This window comes from Choloepus didactylus, chromosome 15 (assembly GCF_015220235.1).
Source record: "Choloepus didactylus isolate mChoDid1 chromosome 15, mChoDid1.pri, whole genome shotgun sequence".
NCBI lineage: Eukaryota > Metazoa > Chordata > Mammalia > Pilosa > Megalonychidae > Choloepus > Choloepus didactylus.
In genome coordinates this window covers 56,116,910-56,139,057 of record NC_051321.1, presented here as the reverse complement: position 1 = coordinate 56,139,057, position 22,148 = coordinate 56,116,910, and the positions used below count along the sequence as shown (strand labels likewise).

The window sequence follows — 22,148 nt, the reverse complement described above, 5'->3', positions numbered from 1 at the left end:
CTGCTTTGTGGAATATACAAGACCACATAAACGTTTGAGAGAGACTGCCGGTTCCAGGCCCTCTCTCTAAATGTAGGGGGGAGCTGGCATTACTGCTCAGTTGTTAGGAGCCATATTTAGAATAGCTTCACTCTTTTTGAGAAGTCACTCTGATTTCTAAGGTCCTCCAATAGGAAGCTTCCTTGGAATCCTGTTTGACTCTCCCAGGTGTTTGACTGCCAAATCCTTCTAGAAACTTGGTGCCCTTGCTCCTTCTGTACTTCCTGCTGACAGCCTTGAACTCTTGCTTTTTTCCTGAGCTGCTGGGAAAACATCCCCCAAAGGGGGAGTCTGCTTTACAAAAAAAAAAAAAAAAAAAAAGAGAAAGAAAGAAAGGGCCTGGACTCAGATGGTTGCTTCATCTGACCTGTGGGGCCCACCCAGCCTGAGCACAGGAGCGGGGAATGGAGGATGTGAGGGGGATATGCAGAGCAGGAGCAGCAGCGGAGGGTTGAGGGTCCTTCGTCTCTGAGAGTGGCCCAGGAGGGACCTGAGCCTGTTTAGGCACCCGCTGCTTTCAAAATGACCAAGAGACAACACATGTGAGACATGCATCAAGCCCCTTTTGAAACCCTGCTGTAGGTTCATATTTACTCACATTGACAGAATGGAAGAGGGTGCAATGCTGCTGCGTGTGGAGCTGGGTATTGTGTGGATGGGGAAGTTGGATGTAACAAGGTGTGTGGAGTAGATGTTTATGTGAGGTAGGGAGCCTCGTTGCAAAGGGGCTGGGGGCTGTGGGGAGGTCGAGAGTGTGGGGGGTGGTAAGGGGTGGGGGGTTGTGTGGAGTAGAGTGTGAGGGGTGTGTGGAGTGGCTGGTGGGGGTAAGGGTGGAAAGGGGTGTGGGAGCAATGCGTGGACCGCAGTGTGAGGGTATGTGGGGGGTAGGGTATGATGGTGGGTGGGGCAGGAGGGTGTGTGGGGAGTAGAGTAAGGAGAGGCCAGGATGTGAGTGTGGATGTGCCGCGGGTTCACGGTGGAAAGAAGACGGTCGCGCCTGCCTCCTCCCGTGGGTGGAGAAGCGGCTTCTCCCTGCGGTGCTCTCCAGCCCTCGCGTAGCAGCGCGGGGCCGGGGACTCACTTTCACCTGGTCGGGGGAGGGGGGTGAACGTGCTCGTTATCTGCATCACGGCAGGATCCATGCGTCAGTCTGGATGACTTTGTTCTTATTAAGCGCCATGGGGGCAGATTTAAAATGAGAAATGGAGGGAGTGGGCGGGGGATTGCTCTGGGGGCTGTGAAAGATAAATTGCTTCCCCCTCGGTGGCTGGGCTACAGTAAGTGACCAAGCTCGTCTCCCTGGACTCTGCTGATGATAAAAGGCAGCTGCAGCCTTCCCAAGTGAGGGAAGTAACTTTAGAAGCCGCATACTCTCCACGCAGACCCAGACGCCAGTGAGGCACCGAAGCCCGTCCCCGACGCCAGGCGCCTCTGCAGCAGTAACTCTTTGTGCACTGCGGTCGACTGCAGTCCGCCGCGGAGGGACGATGGCTTTTATGAATGGTAGCCTGGGAGGGACCGACTGTCATCGCTCCTGATGTCAGCACACTGAATGAAACACTTGCACAGCGTATAGCTGCCGGCACCCGGGAAGCAGATGCTTTCTCGGATTGGTTCGCCGAGCGCAGCGTCTCTTGCTGACGAAATCACCAGCCCCATGTGTCACAGATAATCCATACACGTTAGGGTTTAAATGAGGCAGAAAGTCAGGCTGCATGTGCAATAATGCGTATCTGATGCGGGCACAACCGGCTCTCCCTGCAGCAGCTGTGGCCGCGACCGCCTTCCCTGCCGGGCGCTGCCCACCCACCCGTTGTGCTTAGGCATCTACTTAACTAGCCGATGTTCTGCTTCTGCTGGCAGAATTCCTTGCTGAAGCTCCAAGCCCTCGAACCTGATCTGTGCTCTGCATTTTGACAAATCAGGAAGAAGCTGCTCAGGTGCATGCAGTCAAGGACCCAGCCCAGAATCGACTCAGAGCGTGCTGGAGGAAGGGGCGGAGTCTGCAGGTAAGAGCTGGGGGATGCCCTCGTTTGTCCTCTCAAGACAGTTCAGCCTCTGGCTGTTTACCCTAAATCTGGCCCTCTCTGGGAACTGGTGCCTGGGGCTACATGAACACTGAAGAATTGTGTCTGAGTTACACGGAGGGTTGGGAGGGACAGGGGAATTCAGATATGCTGCCCTAAAGTAGAGCTTTCTCTTCAGCTGGAGTCTGAGTCCAACTCACATAAATGGGTCTCAGGTGAGATGCTCCCATCACAACTTTGAGTCTTCATTTTCCTATGCGGTATCCTGTGAGAAGGGAGTGGTGTACTTATTTTACCTCACCAGACCTAGGTAATTCTGTGCTACCTTGAAACTCTTGATGTTTTTGAGGTATGGTGGGGATGGGGGACTTTTAACAGGGCTACAATCATATATTCTGCTATCACTTACAAGATGATCCATCAAACACAGGGAGAGTGAGGTGAGTAGAGCAGCTCAATTCTTATCCTGTATTAGCTTGTTCTGGCTCTGCATTTCTTTCTCTTTTTTTTTAGCATCAATTTCCGTTCAAAAAGTCTTAGAATTTGGTCTCATTTGTCTGTTAGTTTCTCCAGTCTTAATCCTGAGAATGGTAGATTGACTGGCAAGGAGAAGGCAAGTGAATACTTTCAGACTTAGCAGGAAGGAAACACTAATTACATGAGTAGCAATGAGATCACAGTTTATCTGATACTTCTAACACAAAAGGGTCAGAAGTTTACAGACTGGTTTCTGGATGGATGATAGAAATAGGCTCAGGTGTGTTTGTTTCATGAGACGTTCTGTATCTTCAGGAATTGAAGGAAGAGATTTGCAAAGGTAATTTATTTCTGTGCCATTAGTAATAATACATTTAAGATATCACTATTTAAGAAAAGACCTACATAAATTAAGCAGACAAAACAGTCATCTCCAGTGTTTGTAGATTAATAATTGTGGCTATTATAGCTAATAATAGTAACTACTACTATTATTAAAGACTTTCTGTGAGCCAGGCACTGTTTTAAGCATTTTGTATGTGTTTTAGTAAATCGTTAGAACAACCTTTGAAAAAATGCTATTCCTATTTTATAATAAGGACACCACAGTCTAGAGAAATTAACTGGCCCAAGATGGCACTGCTGGTAAGTGGTAGAGTACTACCCTGGATGCAGGTGGCCAGTTAGCTGTGACCTTGTTGCCTGGACAGCCCCCTTGCTCTGTTGGCCATTGTGTTTGGAATGAAATACAAGTGAAATTGGGTAGGATCCAATGTCAAACCAATTGGGGAATAAAGTAAGATTAGATGTCTTTCTTCTTTCCCCAATCCCATATCCCACTCTCTGCAATCAAACAATATATAAAATACATAAAGCACTCTTGAGCCAAATACAAAGAAACTTTTGACTTGTCTGCTGTTTTGGATTAGGTATACCAGTGACTGACAAAGAATGATTGTTTAATAAAATAGTTGTTGCATGTTGGATAAGGATATATTTCATTTTTTTTTTAAATCATGACTTGTGTGTATGTCTCCTGTTTCTCTGAATATCAGGAATAGTTTTGCATTTTCTCATTCTGGATGGACAGAATTTTGGAACAATCCTGTAAAATGAAATACATGCTGGGTTTATGTAGGAGTTGCCCGCACAAAGGAACCAACAATACATTCCATGTTAAGTTTCAACTTGCAGAAATGGGCAGAAGGCGTCTTTCAGAGGAGGTTTGTGGGCTGGATGTTGGGTTTTCCAAAATCAATCTGAGGTGTCCCAAAACCCTTCCAAGGGATTCTGTGAAGAGGTTTTCAGTGTGTGTGTTAGGCTCAAAATCCCTCTAACTGGGTTAGCGTCCTTTTACAACTGAAGCAAGTGTTTCTGGATGACATTAGTAAGCATTCTGTTCTGTGGTGGTTGAATAGGAAATGGAAAAAGTATTATCTTTTCAACTGCTTGTCATTTTCAAAGTGTGCAGAAGGACTGTTTGGTGTTCCACTTGACTAAGTGTAGTAACCTCTGTTCCATCTGAACAAGAGTGATGGACAGTATGGAGTTTTTGGCAAAAGCTGTCACCAGAGATAAGTGGAGACTTGTTATTAGAAATAACAGTTTCACAGAAGTACCTAATTAATTCTTTTATTCTCAATCTTGATTTTCAAATTGAACTTCCCATTTGGATAAGACCCTTGATATTAATGATGATAATACAGAACACTGATGTGGTATATCTATTTACAGTCTTTAATTATTGTTCTAAAGAATTCTAGGTGGTTATGAGTTTCTTTCTAATGCTGAAGCTGAGATGAGACAGAGTCAAAGAGAACCTGACCTCTCTTGTATTTGAAGACTTTGTCCTCTTTGCCAGAATTTCCAATTATTTGGTAGTGCTCAATAAACCTACAGATGTCTGAGCCCCACCCCAAAATGCAAAATTAAAATGTAGAGATGATGCCTGAGAATCTCCAGGTTTGAAAAGCTCCACTGGTGATTCTGACTTCCCAGCAGGATAAGGAATACTGTTTGGAATACAGTCCTCCTCCAGGGCTGCCTTGAAATGTGTTCTTGCTGCAGGTGTAGTTTCTAACTGGATTTCTAGAACAGGTGAACCTCTCAGGTATCATAATCAGTGGGACTGGTCTTTCATATAACTGGGTGTTCTCTCTGGCAGGTGTCTTTGGAAGTCGGGGGAGGGGGTCTCCATAAGTCAGAAATGTATGGGATTTCCAAACATCTTTTAGAAACTTTCTTCATCATGGGGGTATCTGGGTGTGATTTCTAAACCCTACCTGAATCCTTTTGTATTTTTCAGTCTGTACTACCTGTTGCTTTAAAAAGTGGCTACTACTGTGGAAAGTAGTACTCCATTTGTTTACCCTAAACTGGTTCCTTTAAAACAGTAGTTTCCAAATGAGGTCGACTTTGGCCCCAGGAGACATTCAGCCATACCTCTTGACGTTTTTGGTTATCACGACTTGGAGGGAGGGGGAGTTGATACTGGCATCTAGAAAGTCAAGGCCAGGGCTGTTGCTAAACATCCTGTAGTGCACAGGACATCTCCCCACAACCAAGAATTATCTGGTCCAAAACGTCAGTAGTGCCGAGGTTCATAAACCCTGCTTTAAAGGCCTTCAAGTGATTAACAGCAAATTAGCTGACACTGCCCTCTGCCCTCATGTCAGGTATTGTTACAAGGATTTTCTTACTTTATCCTCATGAGAACCCTGAGGTAGTACCATAGTTATCCCGAAATTGAAGATGAGGAAATAAACTTGGAGAGTAGACAAAACTTGCGGAAGTTCCCATAGCTCCTGAGTGGTAGGAGGTGGGGGTGGGGGATAAGCTAGGGACCCCCTGGTCTGACTCCATAGTCAAAACTCTTCACCCCGTAGTTGTAATATTCCTTAATTCAGAATTAAGTCCATAGCCCGCCTATATGCATTATACATAACTAGTGGGTTTTGAAAAACTCATTTTGCTTATCCACCCCTGACTTTTTGTCAGAGCTGAATAGACTCAGATTTGTAATTGATTAACCTACTACAGCCTGTCTTTTCCTACAGTCAATTTAGCTCCTCTGATCTAAACCATCTCTAGGTCCGTGGCCCTTTCCTGACCTGCAGTCCGAAAGGAGTCAGATAGGTTTTTCTTTTTCCTTAAATATGGCCAGAGGTAATACAGATTTGCAGAATATTACCATTGGGGGAAATGGGGCAAAGCATACAAGGGATCTCTCACTATTATTTCTTTTATCAGCAAATGAATCTACAGTGATCTCAATAAAAACTGAATCTCTAAAAAAAAAGAAACCAACATGGGCACAAGGGTGTTCTGTCAAATAATTACAAAATAATTGTAGTTTTAGGATTGTTTTTCAAACTTGTCTTCATGATGCATGGAATTTTCTTGGCTTTTATGTCATAGGAGTATATTTTACAGGAGCTCCACAAATCCCACTTACTATGAAACTAATAGTTTAGTGCTTGTGATTTAAGAGTAGTTGGATTAATTTTCTTCAACCACATTATCTGCTGACCTGCAGTGAAGGTCATCTGCCACTATTGAGTGTTTGCTTAGCCTTCCTCTGAAAAATATCAACGTCATATGCAGACAGACGTCACTCTGTACTTCCTCCTCTGCGTCATTTCTGAAAATGTAAAATAAGATTAATCCAGGATCCATTTGCAAAGATTAGTACTGAGATGTCTGTTACAAAAATATTAATTAAACCCTGCCCTTTGCTGCACGTTGTTAAATGAATTTTGTATCCATTACAAAACATTAAACCCATGATCATATTGGTTTAAACAACAGCTGGTATGAACACCATGCTATAGATTTCTTGAAAGCCCACATAAGTTCTTCTAATTAGTTCTGTTTTGTTCAGAAACATAGCTCCTTGCAGAACTCCATGTGGTGACCTTGGACATGTTATTTGACCTCTGCATGTCTGAGTTTCCTTTTCTGAAAAAATGGGAAAACCAGTAGTACCTACTTCTTAGTATTGCTGTGGCAGTGATTTATGGCCTGATACATGTGAAGCTAAATTAATATATATATCCTTATTATATAACCTGGACATTATTGCCATATTCAGAACTATGTTGTCCTTCCCCCGCATTTATCTTTACATATCTATATCATAATGTCTAACTACTTTCTAGGTGTGGAAGTGACATTTAGTATTGTTCGTTGCTTAAGTCCTCTCTAGAGTCTTGCATGTGATTGACATTACATTAATTCCCTTGAGCAAAAGTTATTTATAGCAGCAATAATCTATAAAGCTGATGGTTGAATAATTACTATCTGTTAAAATTGAAGCTACATTTATTATAATAAAATCTATCCTGTACTAAACTACGACATAACTCAACTGGAAATGATCTTTACTATTCAAATTTTTTCCTGATACTTTTATAAAATAACTGTCTTCGTAGTCTGTGAAGGTAGAACCTCATGTTAACTCCTTGTTTTCCAAAGGAAGCATTTTTTTAATGATTTCAAAATTTGTTGATGAAAGGGCAATTCAGTCCTCTTGAAGCTGTTTCCACGACTGCCTTATGTGTGAAGGAAAAATCAATACCACAGCCCAAATTATCGGGTGATTATTAAAAAAAAAATTAATTCAGTTCTTAGGTCAGGCCAAGTACTGTTGTAACATGCGTCATCTCATTTGTCCACCCCACAACTCTTTGCAAATGAGGAGTCTGAGGTCTGATCAAGGATTCCATAGCTGCGATTAAGTGGAATCACGGACCAAGATCAGGTCTCTGACCCCCAAAGTTCAGGCTTCATCAGCAAAGTTACAGTCATTTTTAACAAGCCTTTCTTCTGGTTATGTTGGCGTCATCTCTTCATGCCTGTAAAGAGTGCAGTCTCGAAGCAACCAGGTGACATGCCTATAAGCTTGGTGTCCGATGCTGTCCTGGGCGCCACCCAGAGCTGGGTGGACGATGTCTTCTGTCTCTTCCTGTTCCCTGAGAATCATGTTTCTGTGGCTTCATCTGTGTGGCGCTAATTCAGCCAAACCAATGCGACACTTGAGGTTACTAATTCTTGACTGTGTTTCCTGACAGACTTTAGGATGAGCCTGGTGAAAGTACTGCCTATTTTGTTGGCTGGAACATCCTTCAGCAATCTTCCTGTTAGCTTTGTATATTCAGTTCTCCTTTTGCTTCTCAAAGCACATCTGCTCATAATGAAAACTTCCTTTTGAATGTGTGGCTCAAGTCATCTTAGTAGCAGATTTTTATCCGCTATACCACTGAGGCGATCAATTGTGCCAGAATCGATTAAAAGACCTAGGAAGTTGATTAAGCTGAAAAGTGACCCAGAGGATGCTTTTGAATCTTTGATGCTATCCTGCCTGAGGCCTGCTCTTTCCCTGGCCCCCCTGGCTTAGCTCAGCCAATGCTCTGCATCTTGGGCTGCGGCTGCTCAGCCTGATTGCAGTCCCAGCAGCCAACTCCACGTCTGTGACACAGGGAGGAGAGGCCGGATGTTCTCAGAGATGAAGCATGTTCACTGCGCATTTCCCGTGGTTATTTCTCAGCTGTTACTTGACCATATGCAGATAGGCAAAAAAAATAAGTCCTGACTAATCAGAGGAAAAGTGAAAGATTCAGGCATCTGATAGGTTTATTTGGAAGATTTTTTTTCTTTCCTCCATGAATAGGGCATTTGAATTGGTGCCGTAGGGAAACTGCCTCCGCAAAACTGAATTATACCTGCTTTAGGTGTTCTACTACAAAACAATACAAAGAATGAATTTCTTCCTTTTCCTGACAGGACAGCACTCTGGGGGTCTTACACCTTCTCTGTTTTCAATGGGGTTCCAGCTCCTGTAGCAAACAGCACAGTTCTGATTTAGGATAGAAGTTGCTAACTCCTGAGATCTGTCTTCCATGGGCCGGAAGAAGTTTACCCTCACTGCATCTTTCTTTGCAGCCAACTGAACATTTCTTACTATGACTCTCCCTCCTTCTCACCCAAACCCACCACGCTGGTCTGTCTCTTTGTTTTTCTTCTCCTGTGGCTTTCTGGATGCTTCTTTCTCACCACCTAGCTTGCTACTCTGCTTTCCTCCCTTCAGTCTAGTATTCTGTTTCCTCTTTTTTTCCTTTGTTATTTTCCTTTGCTAATCTGGCCATGGTATGGAATTAAAACCTATTTAAGATATTGATTGAATTTCATTATGATACTTAAAATTTGGGTGAGTTTAAATTGTTTACACTTCTCAAAATACCTTAAACCACATGTTGGCCAAATAACAATGGGATTTTCTTCTTATTAATATTACTTTTTAAAAATAAAAGTCTTTAATTGTTATTCTTCCCATTGAGACAGTGAAAATAACAATAACATACTTTAATTCTTGAAAAAGTCTTTTATTAAAGTATATATGAGTTATTTTTGGACTTCTAAAATAACAGAGACAATATAGCCTGAAGCTTTAGGTATTTCTGGGATTTAAGTATTTACTGGGCAAAAAGTACGTAATTTTATTTCTGAATAAAAAATATTCCAGAATTATCATCCTGTAATTCCCTAGGAAACAGGAGTGGTAGAAATAAATTCATCTTATGAACTATCCAAAAACCTAAAAGATTGTAACAGAAAACACAGAAGCAGGGGAAAAAACGTAGAGTTGGGCTGAGGCCTCTTGATCCATGTAGCTTTCTGGTTTTGAGGAGGATTTTGGAATTCATCATTGCTCAGCAAACCCAGGGCCCTAATCTATTAGCCATGCCTTTTTATTGAAATCAGTACATAGATGCTTTCAAAATGAAAATGAGGCTCACTGTCCTGTCCCCCCTTCCCCCAATCTATAAGAGGCCTGGGGGGAAAGTGTGCTGAGATTGAACACAGTTCGACTTTTCTCTCCTGAGTTCTGTACCTGCACATATCTGAGTCTGCTGGGCACCTCCACCTGAAAGCCCAAAAGTGCCTCTTAACTCAGTGCATTGGGAACTGGACCTTCTTTCCCTCTGCCAGCCTGTTCTCTTCCTCAGTTCCCTGACTAGGTGAAAGGTTCTACCATAAATACAAAACAACAGTAACGTTTATTCGTAGATTATTATGTTCTTGTACCCCAGGCACTGTCCTAAGCACTTGACATTCCCTTATGAGGTAGAGACTATCATTATACCCCATAAAATAGGGCATGGCATGCAGTAGATAGTCAATAAACACTTGTTGAATGAATGAATGAGTGAATAAATGAATTTCCGTTATATAAACGGGAAAACCGAGATCAAAAGAGACTAAGTAATGTGTCCCTGATCATACAGGCAATAAGTGGCAAAACCGGGACTTGACTAGGTTTTTCTGTCCCTATAGCCTGTGATCTTGTCCATGATGGCAACCTGCTTCTTGGGATCTGCAGGATGTTGTTTTGCCATGAAATCTAGCCTGTCTTCCCAGTGACTGTCTTTTTCTCTTCTAGTGCCCTGTCATTTGTGGTGACCATCCACAAAAGGGTGTTTGGGGCGCTGGCCTCTCCCACACTCAGTCATTGGCCCTCATACCCATCCTGCGTGTCCTAACGTTGGTGGCACCTCTTCTCCTTTCTCAGTGGTCTCCAATCAAACAAGCTCGTCTCTTTCCCCGCCCTAGTTACTGGAACCCTGGCTCCAGGTTTACAGGAGTTTCTCTCCTCTGACTTGGAAGCTCACTCCCGAGTGCCTTTAGGCACTTCAAATTCAGCATACCTAAAACCGGACCCATCACACATCCATCTGTTGTTTTGTCTTTCGCTTTTGTTTTAGCAGCCCTCTTCTTGTGTTTCTGTTGTCTGGCCAGAGAGAGGATGGCCAAGACCCTGATGCTTAAGCTTCACTGGAATCATGAACATGCTTTTGGCTCATTTAGCTTTTACTACCAACAAAGGCCAACGTTTGGCATTTTGGAATGTATCGGAATGCTTGCTACCTAGGAGTCCACCATGATGGGCAAAACCAAGAGTACAAATTAGCAAACCCTCATGACTATAGCTAATTGATGACTCAGTTAAATCTCCCAGTCCATCCCAAGTATTTGCAGACAGAGATTTATTTATATTTTGCATTGCTTTAAAATTTCACATTCAAAGACGTATTTTGAAAGACGTATTTTAAAATCCGACTGACTCATTTAACAGCTGTATTCTGCCTGGGGTTGTAGCCAGATCTGAAGTGGTCTCTTGGCCTTCCACACTGATGATAATTATTTACATTTTCTGTGTTCCTTTCTGCTCAGTGAGCGGGCTGCCAGAAACACTCTTAGGCTCCCCAGGTCAGAGATGTGGAATCTTCTGCCATGGACACTGGTCAAACCCTCCTCGAAGGGATTAACGTGGTTATACCACCTTCCCTGCTGAATAGAAAATGGCAAGCATATTGCTACCAGCCTCAAATGGTCATGATGAAAATTAAACATGTGCGAAAACTCAGTAGAAGTTTGAGGACATAGAGAGTCACTCTGCTCTTATATGTCTCTTTATAATATGTCTATAAATATTAGATATGATTATTCTTATTTATACATAAGGAATGGCAGGAGGGACAACATGTTGAGGAGTATATTGGTTCTCATTTCCCATATTAACCCCAACAGGGACTCCTAATGAAGTTGGTCTTCAGTAAAGGAAGACAATGTTCAAGTTCTTTAATTATATAATAACAATGATTAAAATGATGATTCTCATGCTGACTATGTTAAGCAGTTTCTATGGCTTATTATAGTGCTTCACCACATGTGATATACACTTGGTGCAGAAGTGAACATTGCTAGTTTTAATAGGGATTTATTTTAATGTATATTAGTACAAAAATATAATTAGCACTTCAGGTTTATGATTTCTTGGCCATCATAGCTTAGGATGAAGCTGATTTTTTTAAATGTGGTTGAATTAAGAAAAATATGTGTATATGCACATGTATGTGTATATGTATACTTACGTGTAGTTAAATAGGTTTATGTGACTATGGCAACAATTTTTTTAGGGGGTCCATTTTGTTTTGCTTCACCCTCACTGAGTCTTGTGAAGCAGGGACCATTATTCTCCCATGAAGAAACCAAGGTTTAGAAAGGTCTATCATTTCTAAAGTCCCGCTTAACAAACAGTAGACCTGGGATTCAAACTCACAACCTTTCTTCTTTAGTATTCTTATGCTTGGGATGCTTTCTCACTTCCCTTCTCAGGAATGTTTTTTATGTTTGTCATTGCATTTTATTTTGTTTTATTTTTTATTTTATTTTATTTCTTATTTTATTTTATATTTTATATTTTTATTTTATTTTATTTTTTATTTTATTTTATTATTTTATTTTATAATTTTAATTTTTTTTCTTATCCTTTGGTTTATGTTTGTCATATTTTTCCCCTCTGTCTATTAATATCCTTTATTGTACCCATACCGAATCTCTTTAGTACTGAACCTTTCTCCAAGTCTCTCTGTCCTTTCTTTGTTTCTCTGTCTGTAGGGCTCCCTTGAGTATCTCCAGTAGGGCAGGTCTCTTGTTAGCAAATTCTCTCAGCATTTGTTTGTCTGTGAAAAATTTAAGCTCTCCCTCAAATTTGAAGGAGAGCTTTGCTGGATAAAGTATTCTTGGCTGGAAATTTTTCTCACTCAGAATTTTAAATATATCGTGGCACTGCCTTCTTGCCTCCATGGTGGCTGCTGAGTAGTCACTACTTAGTCTTATGCTGTTTCCTTTGTATGTGGTGAATTGCTTTTCTCTTGCTGCTTTCAGAACTTGCTCCTTCTCTTCTGTGTTTGACAGTGTGATCAGTATATGTCTCGGAGTGGGTTTATTTGGATTTATTCTATTTGGAGTTCGCTGAGCATTTATGATTTGTGTATTTATGTTGTTTAGAAGATTTGGGAAGTTTTCCCCAACAATTTCTTTGAATACTCTTCCTAGACCTTTACCCTTTTCTTCCCCTTCTGGGACACCAATGAGTCTTATATTCGGACGTTTCATATTATCTATCATATCCCTGAGGTCCATTTCGATTTTTTCAATTTTTTTCCCCATTCTTTCTTTTATGCTTTCATTTTCCATTCTGTCATCTTCCAGGTCACTGATTCGTTGTTCAACTTCCTCTAGTCTTGTACTATGAGTGTCCAGAATCTTTTTAATTTGGTCAACAGTTTCTTTAATTTCCATAAGATCATCCATTTTTTTATTTAGTCTTGCAATGTCTTCTTTATGCTCTTCTAGGGTCTTCTTGATTTCCTTTGTCTCCCATACTATGGTCTCATTGTTCATCTTTAGTTCTTTGAGTAGCTGCTCTAGGTGCTGTGTCTCCTCTGATCTTTTGATTTGGGTGCTTGGGCTTGGGTTATCCATATCGTCTGGTTTTTTCATATGCTTTATAATTTTCTGTTGTTTTTGGCCTCTTGGCATTTGCTGAACTTGATAGGGTTCTTTTAGGATTTGTAGACCAATTGAAGTCCTTATCTCTAATTTATTAGATCTACAGCTTCGTGGAGTACACTTTCTCTAACTAACCAGCAGGTGGCGTCCACGAGCCACCTGTTCTCCACAAGCCAGTTCTCCCCTGCTTAGCCTTTTTGGTGAGTGGGGGAGTGAGTTTTGTGGGGTCCAATTGGTGTACCAAGCTTGCGTGTGTAGTTGGTGTTGCCTGCCCTGTATATGGGGCGTGTTTCTGGGCAGTCAGGGAGGGGTGGTGGCCCTAACAATCAAATCTCCCTGGTGATCCTAGAGTTTTAAAGCTGCTGCAATAGTCTAATCCTTCAGTCCTGCCACAGTTTGTCTCTGCCACTGACCCACAAGTCCTTGGTATTGGCGTATGGCTCCTGAGACTTGCAAGTGGGCCCCTCTTTCAGGCTGTGCACCCCGGGTCCTCTGTTGAGGGATGACTGTGCTATGTCACAGGTGAGTGCCGTCCCCCCAGGGCAGTTCTGGGCTGCTGGGCTGTGTAGGGAGGCTCCCAGTCTGCTGAAATGATGGCTGAATGGGGCTTTGTTAATTCACACTGCTCCACCTTCCCAACTCTGGGACAATCAGCTGAGGTTGCAGGGAAGGCTAATGTCCACGCCCAGTTTTGTGGTGTGTGCCTGTTATTTGAAGCACTTACGTCACACTGCGTTGTCTGGGGCAGCTCTGGGCTATGGGGCTGGCGATGGGCAGGAGTGTTTCCTGTCCACCAGGATGATGGCTGTGAGCGGACACCCCCCTTTTCTTGGGAAGTTGTGGTGTTTAGTGAATTTTCTCAGCCACTGGATTATTGCCTTTTGTCTCAGAGCTCTCTTAGTTCTGCTCTTGACTTGACCTGCCCAAATTGCAAGTCTTTGAAGCTTTCTGTATTGGGCTTCTTAGAGTAATTGTTTTAGAAAAAGAAAAAAGGATTAAAAAAAAAAAAAAAGGGCCCTCCTCAGAGATCTAATGGGTTATTGAAATGCTAAGAGACAAAGCAACCAGGGCCATTAAGGAAAGGTCCACAGGGCAGAGAGATCAGCTTTTCTTTGGGATTTGCATATGCGCCTCAGGGCCTGAGCTCTGTCCTTCCCCTTTCTATGTTCACCAGAACTCCAAAAATCCTCCGCTTTTATTTTGGAGTTTTTCATGTTGTTTTTTTTTCTATGTCTGTCTCCTCTCTGCTGGGCTGGCTGCTCTCAGATTCTCTGGTGTCTGGTCTCAGTCTATAGATTTCGCTGATCTCAGCAGTTCCACGTTTTCATGAGTGTTGTATGAAGTATGCCCAAAGTCAGATTGCTGTGTGGTGTCCAGTCCACGCAGTTCTTGGCTTTCTACCTACTTTCCTGGAGGAGTAAGTCTCCCCCGAAGTCCGTCTCAGCAGGAGGACCACCATTAAAATACTCGATGGCTGGGAGCAGGTAGTGCTTGCGGAGCCCCTCGAAGTAGGGCCCTAAGTTAGCTGTGCCCTCAATCACAAACACCACGTCGGCCACGAGGCCCCCAGTGCGGGTCGGGCCCTCCGACCCGGGGACCATGGTCCGTGCCGCAGCCACCACCGCTGCGACTCAATTTTAATTTTATTATTTTATTAATTCACAGCTCTGTGAGTTAGATGGCTAAACAAGGAAACAGAGAGATCAGGAACTTGCTGAAGCTCCCAGAACCCTTTCTCTAAACCATTCTGCATTACACAGTGGGCCCCAGCAAGCTGCCTCTTACTTGGAAAGAAAAAGTAAGGTACCCCCAGGGAATCCTCAGAAGCCCCTGAGTTTATTTAATATTGCCATAAGCTTCTCCTGTTGGGGCACAGCCTGGGAGGGAGCAGGGCCTGGGGCTTGGGCTCTGTTCCCACGATGGCAGCAGGCCCGGCTGGCTCTGAACCCACCCTGGCCTCTTCTGAGCATGGAGCGCCATAATTCTGTCTGTGTAAATGCACACAGATAGACGCATACCAGGCTGATTTAATTAAGCTGTTTCTTAACTGAAATGGTGAATTCAGACAAAGAACTGTCAAATAACCACTTTGTGTCTTTACTGGTTTCCAACTGATTGCTTTGGGATCTTTCAGGCTGATTATGTCCTTCAGTGGTGCATTTGATAGGTTGGGGGTAGGGGGACATGTTTGGGGAAGTTGGGGTGTTAGACAGCTCTGATAAATTAGGTTTGTGCCCAAGGAAAACAGATGCCGTGTGAATGGAGATTTTCAGTTAGTACTGCAATGTAGTTCAAAAGAGCAATTCATAGTGCTCTGTGATTCTATGAGGTTATATCTTAGCACTCTGTGGTTTTCAGAACTCTCTTCCCGGTTCTACTTCACAGCATGACTAGGAACAGACGTGCCTCCTTTCTGGCATTATAAACCAGCACCCAGGGAAATGGGGGGATCCCTGTTGGTTTTGATCCTGGGCCACTGCTAGGCTGAAGTCCCCAGACCATTCTCATCTCAACAAAAATATGCTGGTCCAGGTGCTAGCTAAAGGGTCCCTTCCTTCTCACCGTTATCACCGGAAGATAAGAGGGAATATGAATAAAATGTCTTTCTTTTTAGAGCCTAATGGTTTAAGAAAATAACTCAGTGAGGACCCCACATACATCCTGGTGGATTTTGAAGGTGATTGGCTAGTGTACGCTGTGAGTTATTGGTTAGACTGTTATCCCTGTTACTCCTTAGGGCTCCTGCCAAGCTGCAGGGACTTCTGGGGAAAGTTTCCTCGCAAGGGTGTTTTCTGTGGTGACTTGGTCACATACCAGCACGCCTTGCCTGCCACACTAGCTTTCCACAGTCTCTGCTATTCCTGCCCAACCCTCACCACCTCCGTTTCTGGGCAGCCCCAGCCGCAGGCAGAACTGCTGTCCGAGAGCTTCAAGGGCTCAGTGGGAGGCGTGTCCACCCTCACGGTCTCTAACCCCACGAGGAAGAAACCAGGGGAAACACACAAGGACATAATCAGACATTTGATGTTACTCAAAGCAAATTGCATTTCAAGCTCTAGAAAACCCGAGCCATTCTAAACCTGATTACGATTCATACCTTTCCAAATTGTGATTAATGTTTATCTTGGAAGAGTGGATTGTCACTGTTTTCAGATTCTGCTTATTCATCCAGCTAATCTCCCTTTGGGGAAGTAGCAGTAAGAGAAAGCTTTAGGTTGTCCTGACTTGTCTGTTGGGCAAAATGGAGAAGGAGTTTGTTTTGGCTGCTTCTTGAATACCACCTTACGGAGCCCCAGGTTGGAGGGGCTCCCCAGAGGCCCCCACCCCTGCCCCAACCCCCTGGCCACAGGACTTTGGGGCTGACCCAGGAGTGGGGAGCTAATGGGCAGACTTCAAAGGGAAATGGTAATCCTGAGATTCCAGGTATCAAGCTGGCTAGCTGGGGAGAGGGTTTAGAGTTGGCTTTTGTTGGTTTTGTTTTTGTCCAGAACACTATATAAAATTTCCAAGAAGAAAATAGAATCATTCCTAATTCTATCATGTTTTACAGTTCATACGTAGCTTCTTAGATCTTTCAATGCATTTATTTGTAGACATAAATGTATGCTTTTATATAAAATAGAATTACATTTTTAAATTTGTGTTTTCCATGTAGCATATTCTAAACATCATTTCGTGTTGATGAGCAGAGTTCTCCATTTTTAATGACCATGGAATACTTTTCTGTCTGGAGCCTCCTCCTCCCTCCCATCCCTTCTCTCCCATCCTTCACTGACAATACTGTTTTTCCTTTGCTTTTTCATAATCTATCACCTTTTGCTCCAGCTCCATTTAATGATTTCCTTTTTATGCACTCTAACTTTTTGTAATATACTCTCCAACATATGCAAATAGTATGAAATAAAGAGAAGAATTTTGCAAAATTTGGGCTATGTCGACTCTTTAATTCATTATGAAATAGTGTGTTTCCATTTTTGTTGGTGACTTCGTAATATTTTCTATCCAGGTTTTGTGAGAACAAATAAGACATTATTTTGAAAGCCTTTCATATCCCCAGAAGGAAGAGAGGCAAGCCATTATAATGAATGTTTATGTTCTTTATTTAGGAACATGACAGTCACAAACCCTCTGTCACTTCTAAGTCGTGATGATTTATCCTGTTTCCCAGACCCTGTGCCAGTCCACAAAGACTGGCAGAATGAAGCCAACAGTGGGCCTGAAAGCCTCCAGTCTGTTGGGACCAGCAGGCTGCTTTATCACATCACCGATGGTGACAATCCACTGCTGTCGCCGCGATGCGCCATCTTCAGCCAAAGCCAGAGGTTCAACCTAGACCCTGAATCGGCCCCTTCTCCACCCAGCACTCAGCAGTTCATGATGTAAGAAAGCCTTATTTTGTTATTATCTTTGTTTTATATGATTTTTCAAATACTGCATTTAAAACTGCAGTGAAGTGTGTGTCTGAAATAGTGCAAGCATGCCTACCAAATGCAATTGTAAGACCTGAACAGTGAATGACAGAAGCAATGCAATTTCTAGTTGAGAATGTTCTTTCAGGCCTTAACGTCTTAGGAGGAAATGGTCATGGGATACAAGCTACCCCAGGGAGTCACATGTTTTAACATATTTGGTGAAATGACTTGAGTCCTAAATAAGTATATGTACATGTGAATATTAGGATTACTATTTTTTGATGAGCTCACTCGTCTTGCTATATCCACAGTAGTCTCAAAGGATGGATTGTGGGAACTCTTGAGAGTTACCCACTTCAAATTCTTCTTAGATTCTAGAAAAGTGGTCCCTTACAGTGGCTGCCAAAAAGGGAGGGGGGGGAGTCAGATGTCTCCCCCTTTACACACCCATTTGGAATTTGCATTTGGGACTGGGGTATGGGAGGGGAGCGGGGTTGTGTTCTTTTTTTTTTTTCTTTTTTTTTTTAATTTCCACAAATAATTTTGATGCATAGGTAAAATTCAGAAGCCCTTGGGTAAAAATATGTCCAGAGCATCCCTGGTTTCTCCTTAATATTAGGCATTCATGAGTTTAACCCATCCTGCATCCACACGCTTGAGGGAGTGAGGAAATTAGTGCTTCTGCATGTGAAGTGTCATGTGAGCGTACATGTTTTCTGGAGAAAGGGCCCATGCATTTAATGAAATTTTCAAAGGCTCTGTTGAGTCAAGAAAAGTTAACCACTCGCCTAAATCTTCCTTGCTAATGTTGGTAAGTAGGATTGTGTATCCCATTTAGGATGATGCCTCAACAACACTTTCTCTTGTTAGTCTTAAATTGGCCTCCTCCATGCTTCAGGAAATGCATTTCCTGGGCTTAATATTCTGACATTTGTATGTTAAAGCTCCTGATAACACTGCTCGCGATGAAGTTCTGATCAAGGGTCACCATTGATGACCAGATGCTACCATAGTAGACTCGTCAAATAATGAACTGCTCTCTGGACTTCTCTGATGATCCAGGAAGCTCGTTTTGTGGGCCAGCAGCTGTATTTGCTGGAAGGCCATTGGTTTTGATGCTCTTTCCCTTCCCATAACATCACAGGCCCCGAAGTTCCTCACGGTGCAGCTGCAGTGATGGCAAGGAGCCACAGACCATTACTCAACTCACCAAGCACATCCAGAGCCTCAAGAGGAAAATCCGGAAATTTGAAGAAAAATTTGAACAAGAAAAGAAGTACCGGGTAAGGATCCTGGGGTTTGAAATAAGAGCAGATTCTATCAGAGGTGTGTGGGTTTTCCTGAGTCTCTGTCTTTTCTTTTTGGGCTCCCCTCTTTGCCAACTAACAGCATTGTTCCTGTTGGCCAACCTAGGGCCTATCATAAATCAAGTTCCCTGTCCTGGGTCTGTCTTGTTCTCAGATGCTGTCAGTTGATCTCTTTCGAGATATTTCCTGGTAATGAATTACAATTCTTATTCCCAAGCTAATTTGACTATTGATCCCCTCCTTTTCTCCCCTCCTTATTATCACTAGCATTCTAGGACCAAAATTTGGAAAACTTTTGAATTATGGTCTTATTTTTCCTTTAACCCTTTCCCATTTGCATTTTGAAAAGAAACTATTGAGGACCTAAAGGGCAGAATCTCTAATTATGGAACAGACCAGAGGGAGAGAGCGTTTTCTTTGGCAGAAAAGCGCTTATTGGTGGAAGAATGGGGACATCGCAAATGACACTGTAAAGGTCACTCTAAGAACAAACCTTGCTAAATCCCTTGCTGTCAGAGAGTCACCAGTCTTTGCACTGGTGCTCCAGCACTGCAAATTTGAACCATTTTTTTTTTTTTTCATATAGGAAACAATAGAGTCATAGGTAAGTATCCCAATGGCCAATGCTGGTTTTTATTGATTTTCTTTAATAGTTGCCATGACATAGGGAAAAACCATATTTATGTAGAATTGCACAGAGATATTGGGTCTTGGGCAGAGGGCCCAGAACAGCTTGTTATTAGAATAAAAAAGAATGGGGAATAAGCTCTTGTACATCTTGAAATAGTTAAAAGCTCGCTATGCAGAAGGCAGCTGGAAGGTCCCTGTGGCTTGTGGGCTAAGTTCTGGGGAGTGAGGTGAGTAGGTGAAATCCATCTCTTCTGATCTTCCTGTTCTGAGCTTCCCACAATGGCCTCAAGTTCACTAGAAGAGAACTGTTAAGGAGTGGGTTTTTGCTTTGCAGAATGGAAAAAAATAAACTTTCAAGACATTCATATTGAGAGTGTTTGAAAATTCTCCTCTTTCCCAGGAGTCAAGAAGTCACAGATGCTTACTCTCCCTTACAGGGCAGGCAGGGGCCATCTCTGCCTTGTTAAAAAAATGAAGGGAAATTGTATGCAATTCTCTGCTGAAGTTGTCTACCTGCAGCCACAGACCCTGTGACTACTTCTCCCTAATATAACAGCCACCTGGCAGCTGCCTGTTTTGGAAGAGGATTTCGCCTGCCACTTCCTGCATTTGTCTGGACAGCTTTTGAGCCAGTGCAGAGACACACACACACTTAAACACTCACAGAGGCAGACGGATGGATTCGGGATCAGTAAGGGAAGCGAGGCTTCAGGGTCACAGAAGTCTCCAGTGTAACCAGAACCTTGCGTGTCTCAGGAAACAGGGCTTCCCCTTGCCCTTCCTGTCAGGGAGGCAGGCTGTGGTTAGAGGTTTGACATGTCAGTGGGCTCTAATTGGGTGCTGTGGGTTAGTCTTCCCTTCCTGGCAGCCTGACTGTGGAATTAATAGCACCCACTGCTAATTTTTTAATCTGAGCTCCTACTGGGCCTGTGTGCTATTCTAATGCCTGTGCACAACACACATCTTTTCCTCTCTGTTGGATGGAACCATATCATGTCCCTATCCAAAACTGTGCTTATTCCCTACAATTTGATTTATATTTGACTTATCATTGGACTCATGGGCCTAGAAAAGGCTGCTTTAGCTAGATGTCTACTTTCAGTGGAATCAGAGAATATTATAATTGGAAGAGATCAATCCATCTCATTTCTTATTCAATGACTGAGGAAACTGAGGCCCAGAGAAGGGAAGTGGCTTTCTGAGACCCATACAGCAAAGAATTGATCTAGCCCAGCCAGCTCAGGTTCTTTTTATTCCCAATCCAGAAAACTTTCCAAGGTGTCTTGTGAGCCATCTTTGGCAAACCACAAATCTGGTTCATTGGTTCCCCAGTTATGTGGTTCAGGGGCCCCATTTTAATCGTACTGAGCAAAACAGAAACCACATAACTTCTGTATATATGGCCGTAGGGATCTGTTATACCAGAATATTTCAGTTCAGAAGTGAGAAGGCTTGAAGAGCCACAGCTTGTATATGAAAACTTCCCATGTGCTGAAAGCTGCCATCCATGCAAGCTTGATTTAACCTCTGAAAAGCTCCCTCAAGGGTAGGGAAATAAAAAATTCATTTCAGAAATTGATTTCGATCTTTAAAATACTTTGTCAGGAAATTCAGCCTTAAATATCTCCAAGGTCCTATATGCAGTAGTGAAAGCTCATTTCTTTGATGCTCACTGACTCAGTGTCTTAGGTTTGTTTGATTGTTTGTTTTGTGTTTTTGGTTTTGTTTGTTGGATTGATTGTTTTGTGTGTGTTTTTCTTGTTGTTGCCATATTTCAAAAGATAGCATTAATTGTGTGTGGAGGATTGAGATGGAGAGTTCTGTGAGGATTTTGAAAAACCAAATGTAAAACATTTGTCATGTGAATGAACTGTTACCCAAAAAGAAGCAAAGAAGCCATTTCATGAAGAATTTTGTAATTGTAGCTATATATTAGGGAAGTAGCACAGTGTGCCATTCTGGCCAACCACAGGTGGGCCGAGCTAAGCTGTTTGAGAGATGGGGGGGCCCACGTGTAACTGTCCATGGACCTGACACCAGGGCTCCCTCAGGGAAACCGCAGTCCCCTGCCCAAGCTCTCCTAAGACTTTCATGTCACTGCTGAACTAACAGGGCCATGCCTGTGTTTCACACTTCTATACCTGATCCTATGCACCTTTGATGAGCCGTCACTAAAGTACCTGCTTTTCCCCTTGAACTTGAGAGGAATGTGTTCTCCATCTATCTATGTCTCCCTCTTACCAACCAACTGCTGTTGCTACGTGAATGCAGTAGATCCTTAAAGAAACATGGCAGAGTCCGAAGATGTGGTCACTGTGTATACATCTCAGGTTGTTGTGTTTATGATCATAGCTTGTTGAGGATTGCTATATAGCCCCTTGAGTATCCTCAATTCAAGTCACCATTCATCTTGGGCTTGCATATAAGTAACATGGTGGCCTCAGCCTGTGTAAGGAGGTTTCTCACTGATCTCTTATGGGTGGCAGGGGGTAAGGGGATTAGAGTACGCTTGGTTATCCTCCTCTCCTATTTTCTCTTTTCTGTAGAAAGTCTACTTTTATGCTCTGAAAAGGAGAAATCAAGAAAATCAAGGTGAATTATTTGTACTGAAAATCATATCTTTCTAAAATCAAAATATATTCTTATTGCCACATACAAGTTATAAGGCTACTTGGTAGACATATGTATTCCTACATGTATGTTTCTCCAATACAGATTTTTGGTATTCCTATGAAGGTTTAGTAGTAACATTGCTACTATTACCACTACTGTCAGTGGTAATAATACAGGTAGTAGTAGTACTACACTAGTAGTAATAACAGCAACAACAATTGTAATTCTAGCTAACATTTCCATTGTGTTTAGCAAGTGCCTGGAATTATTTTCAGGGTTTTACATGTATT

At 42.7% G+C, this 22,148-nt stretch overlaps 1 protein-coding gene across 1 annotated transcript in view; it reads left to right on the top strand.

The window, feature by feature from the left end:
* Positions 1-22,148, top strand: part of FAM13C (family with sequence similarity 13 member C) — a 135,333-nt gene that overhangs the window by 94,337 nt on the left and 18,848 nt on the right. The window contains 4 exon segments of the mRNA XM_037803805.1: positions 1,965-1,998; positions 2,001-2,048; positions 17,065-17,275; positions 18,453-18,591. Of these exon segments, the coding sequence (XP_037659733.1) occupies positions 1,965-1,998; positions 2,001-2,048; positions 17,065-17,275; positions 18,453-18,591 (432 nt within the window).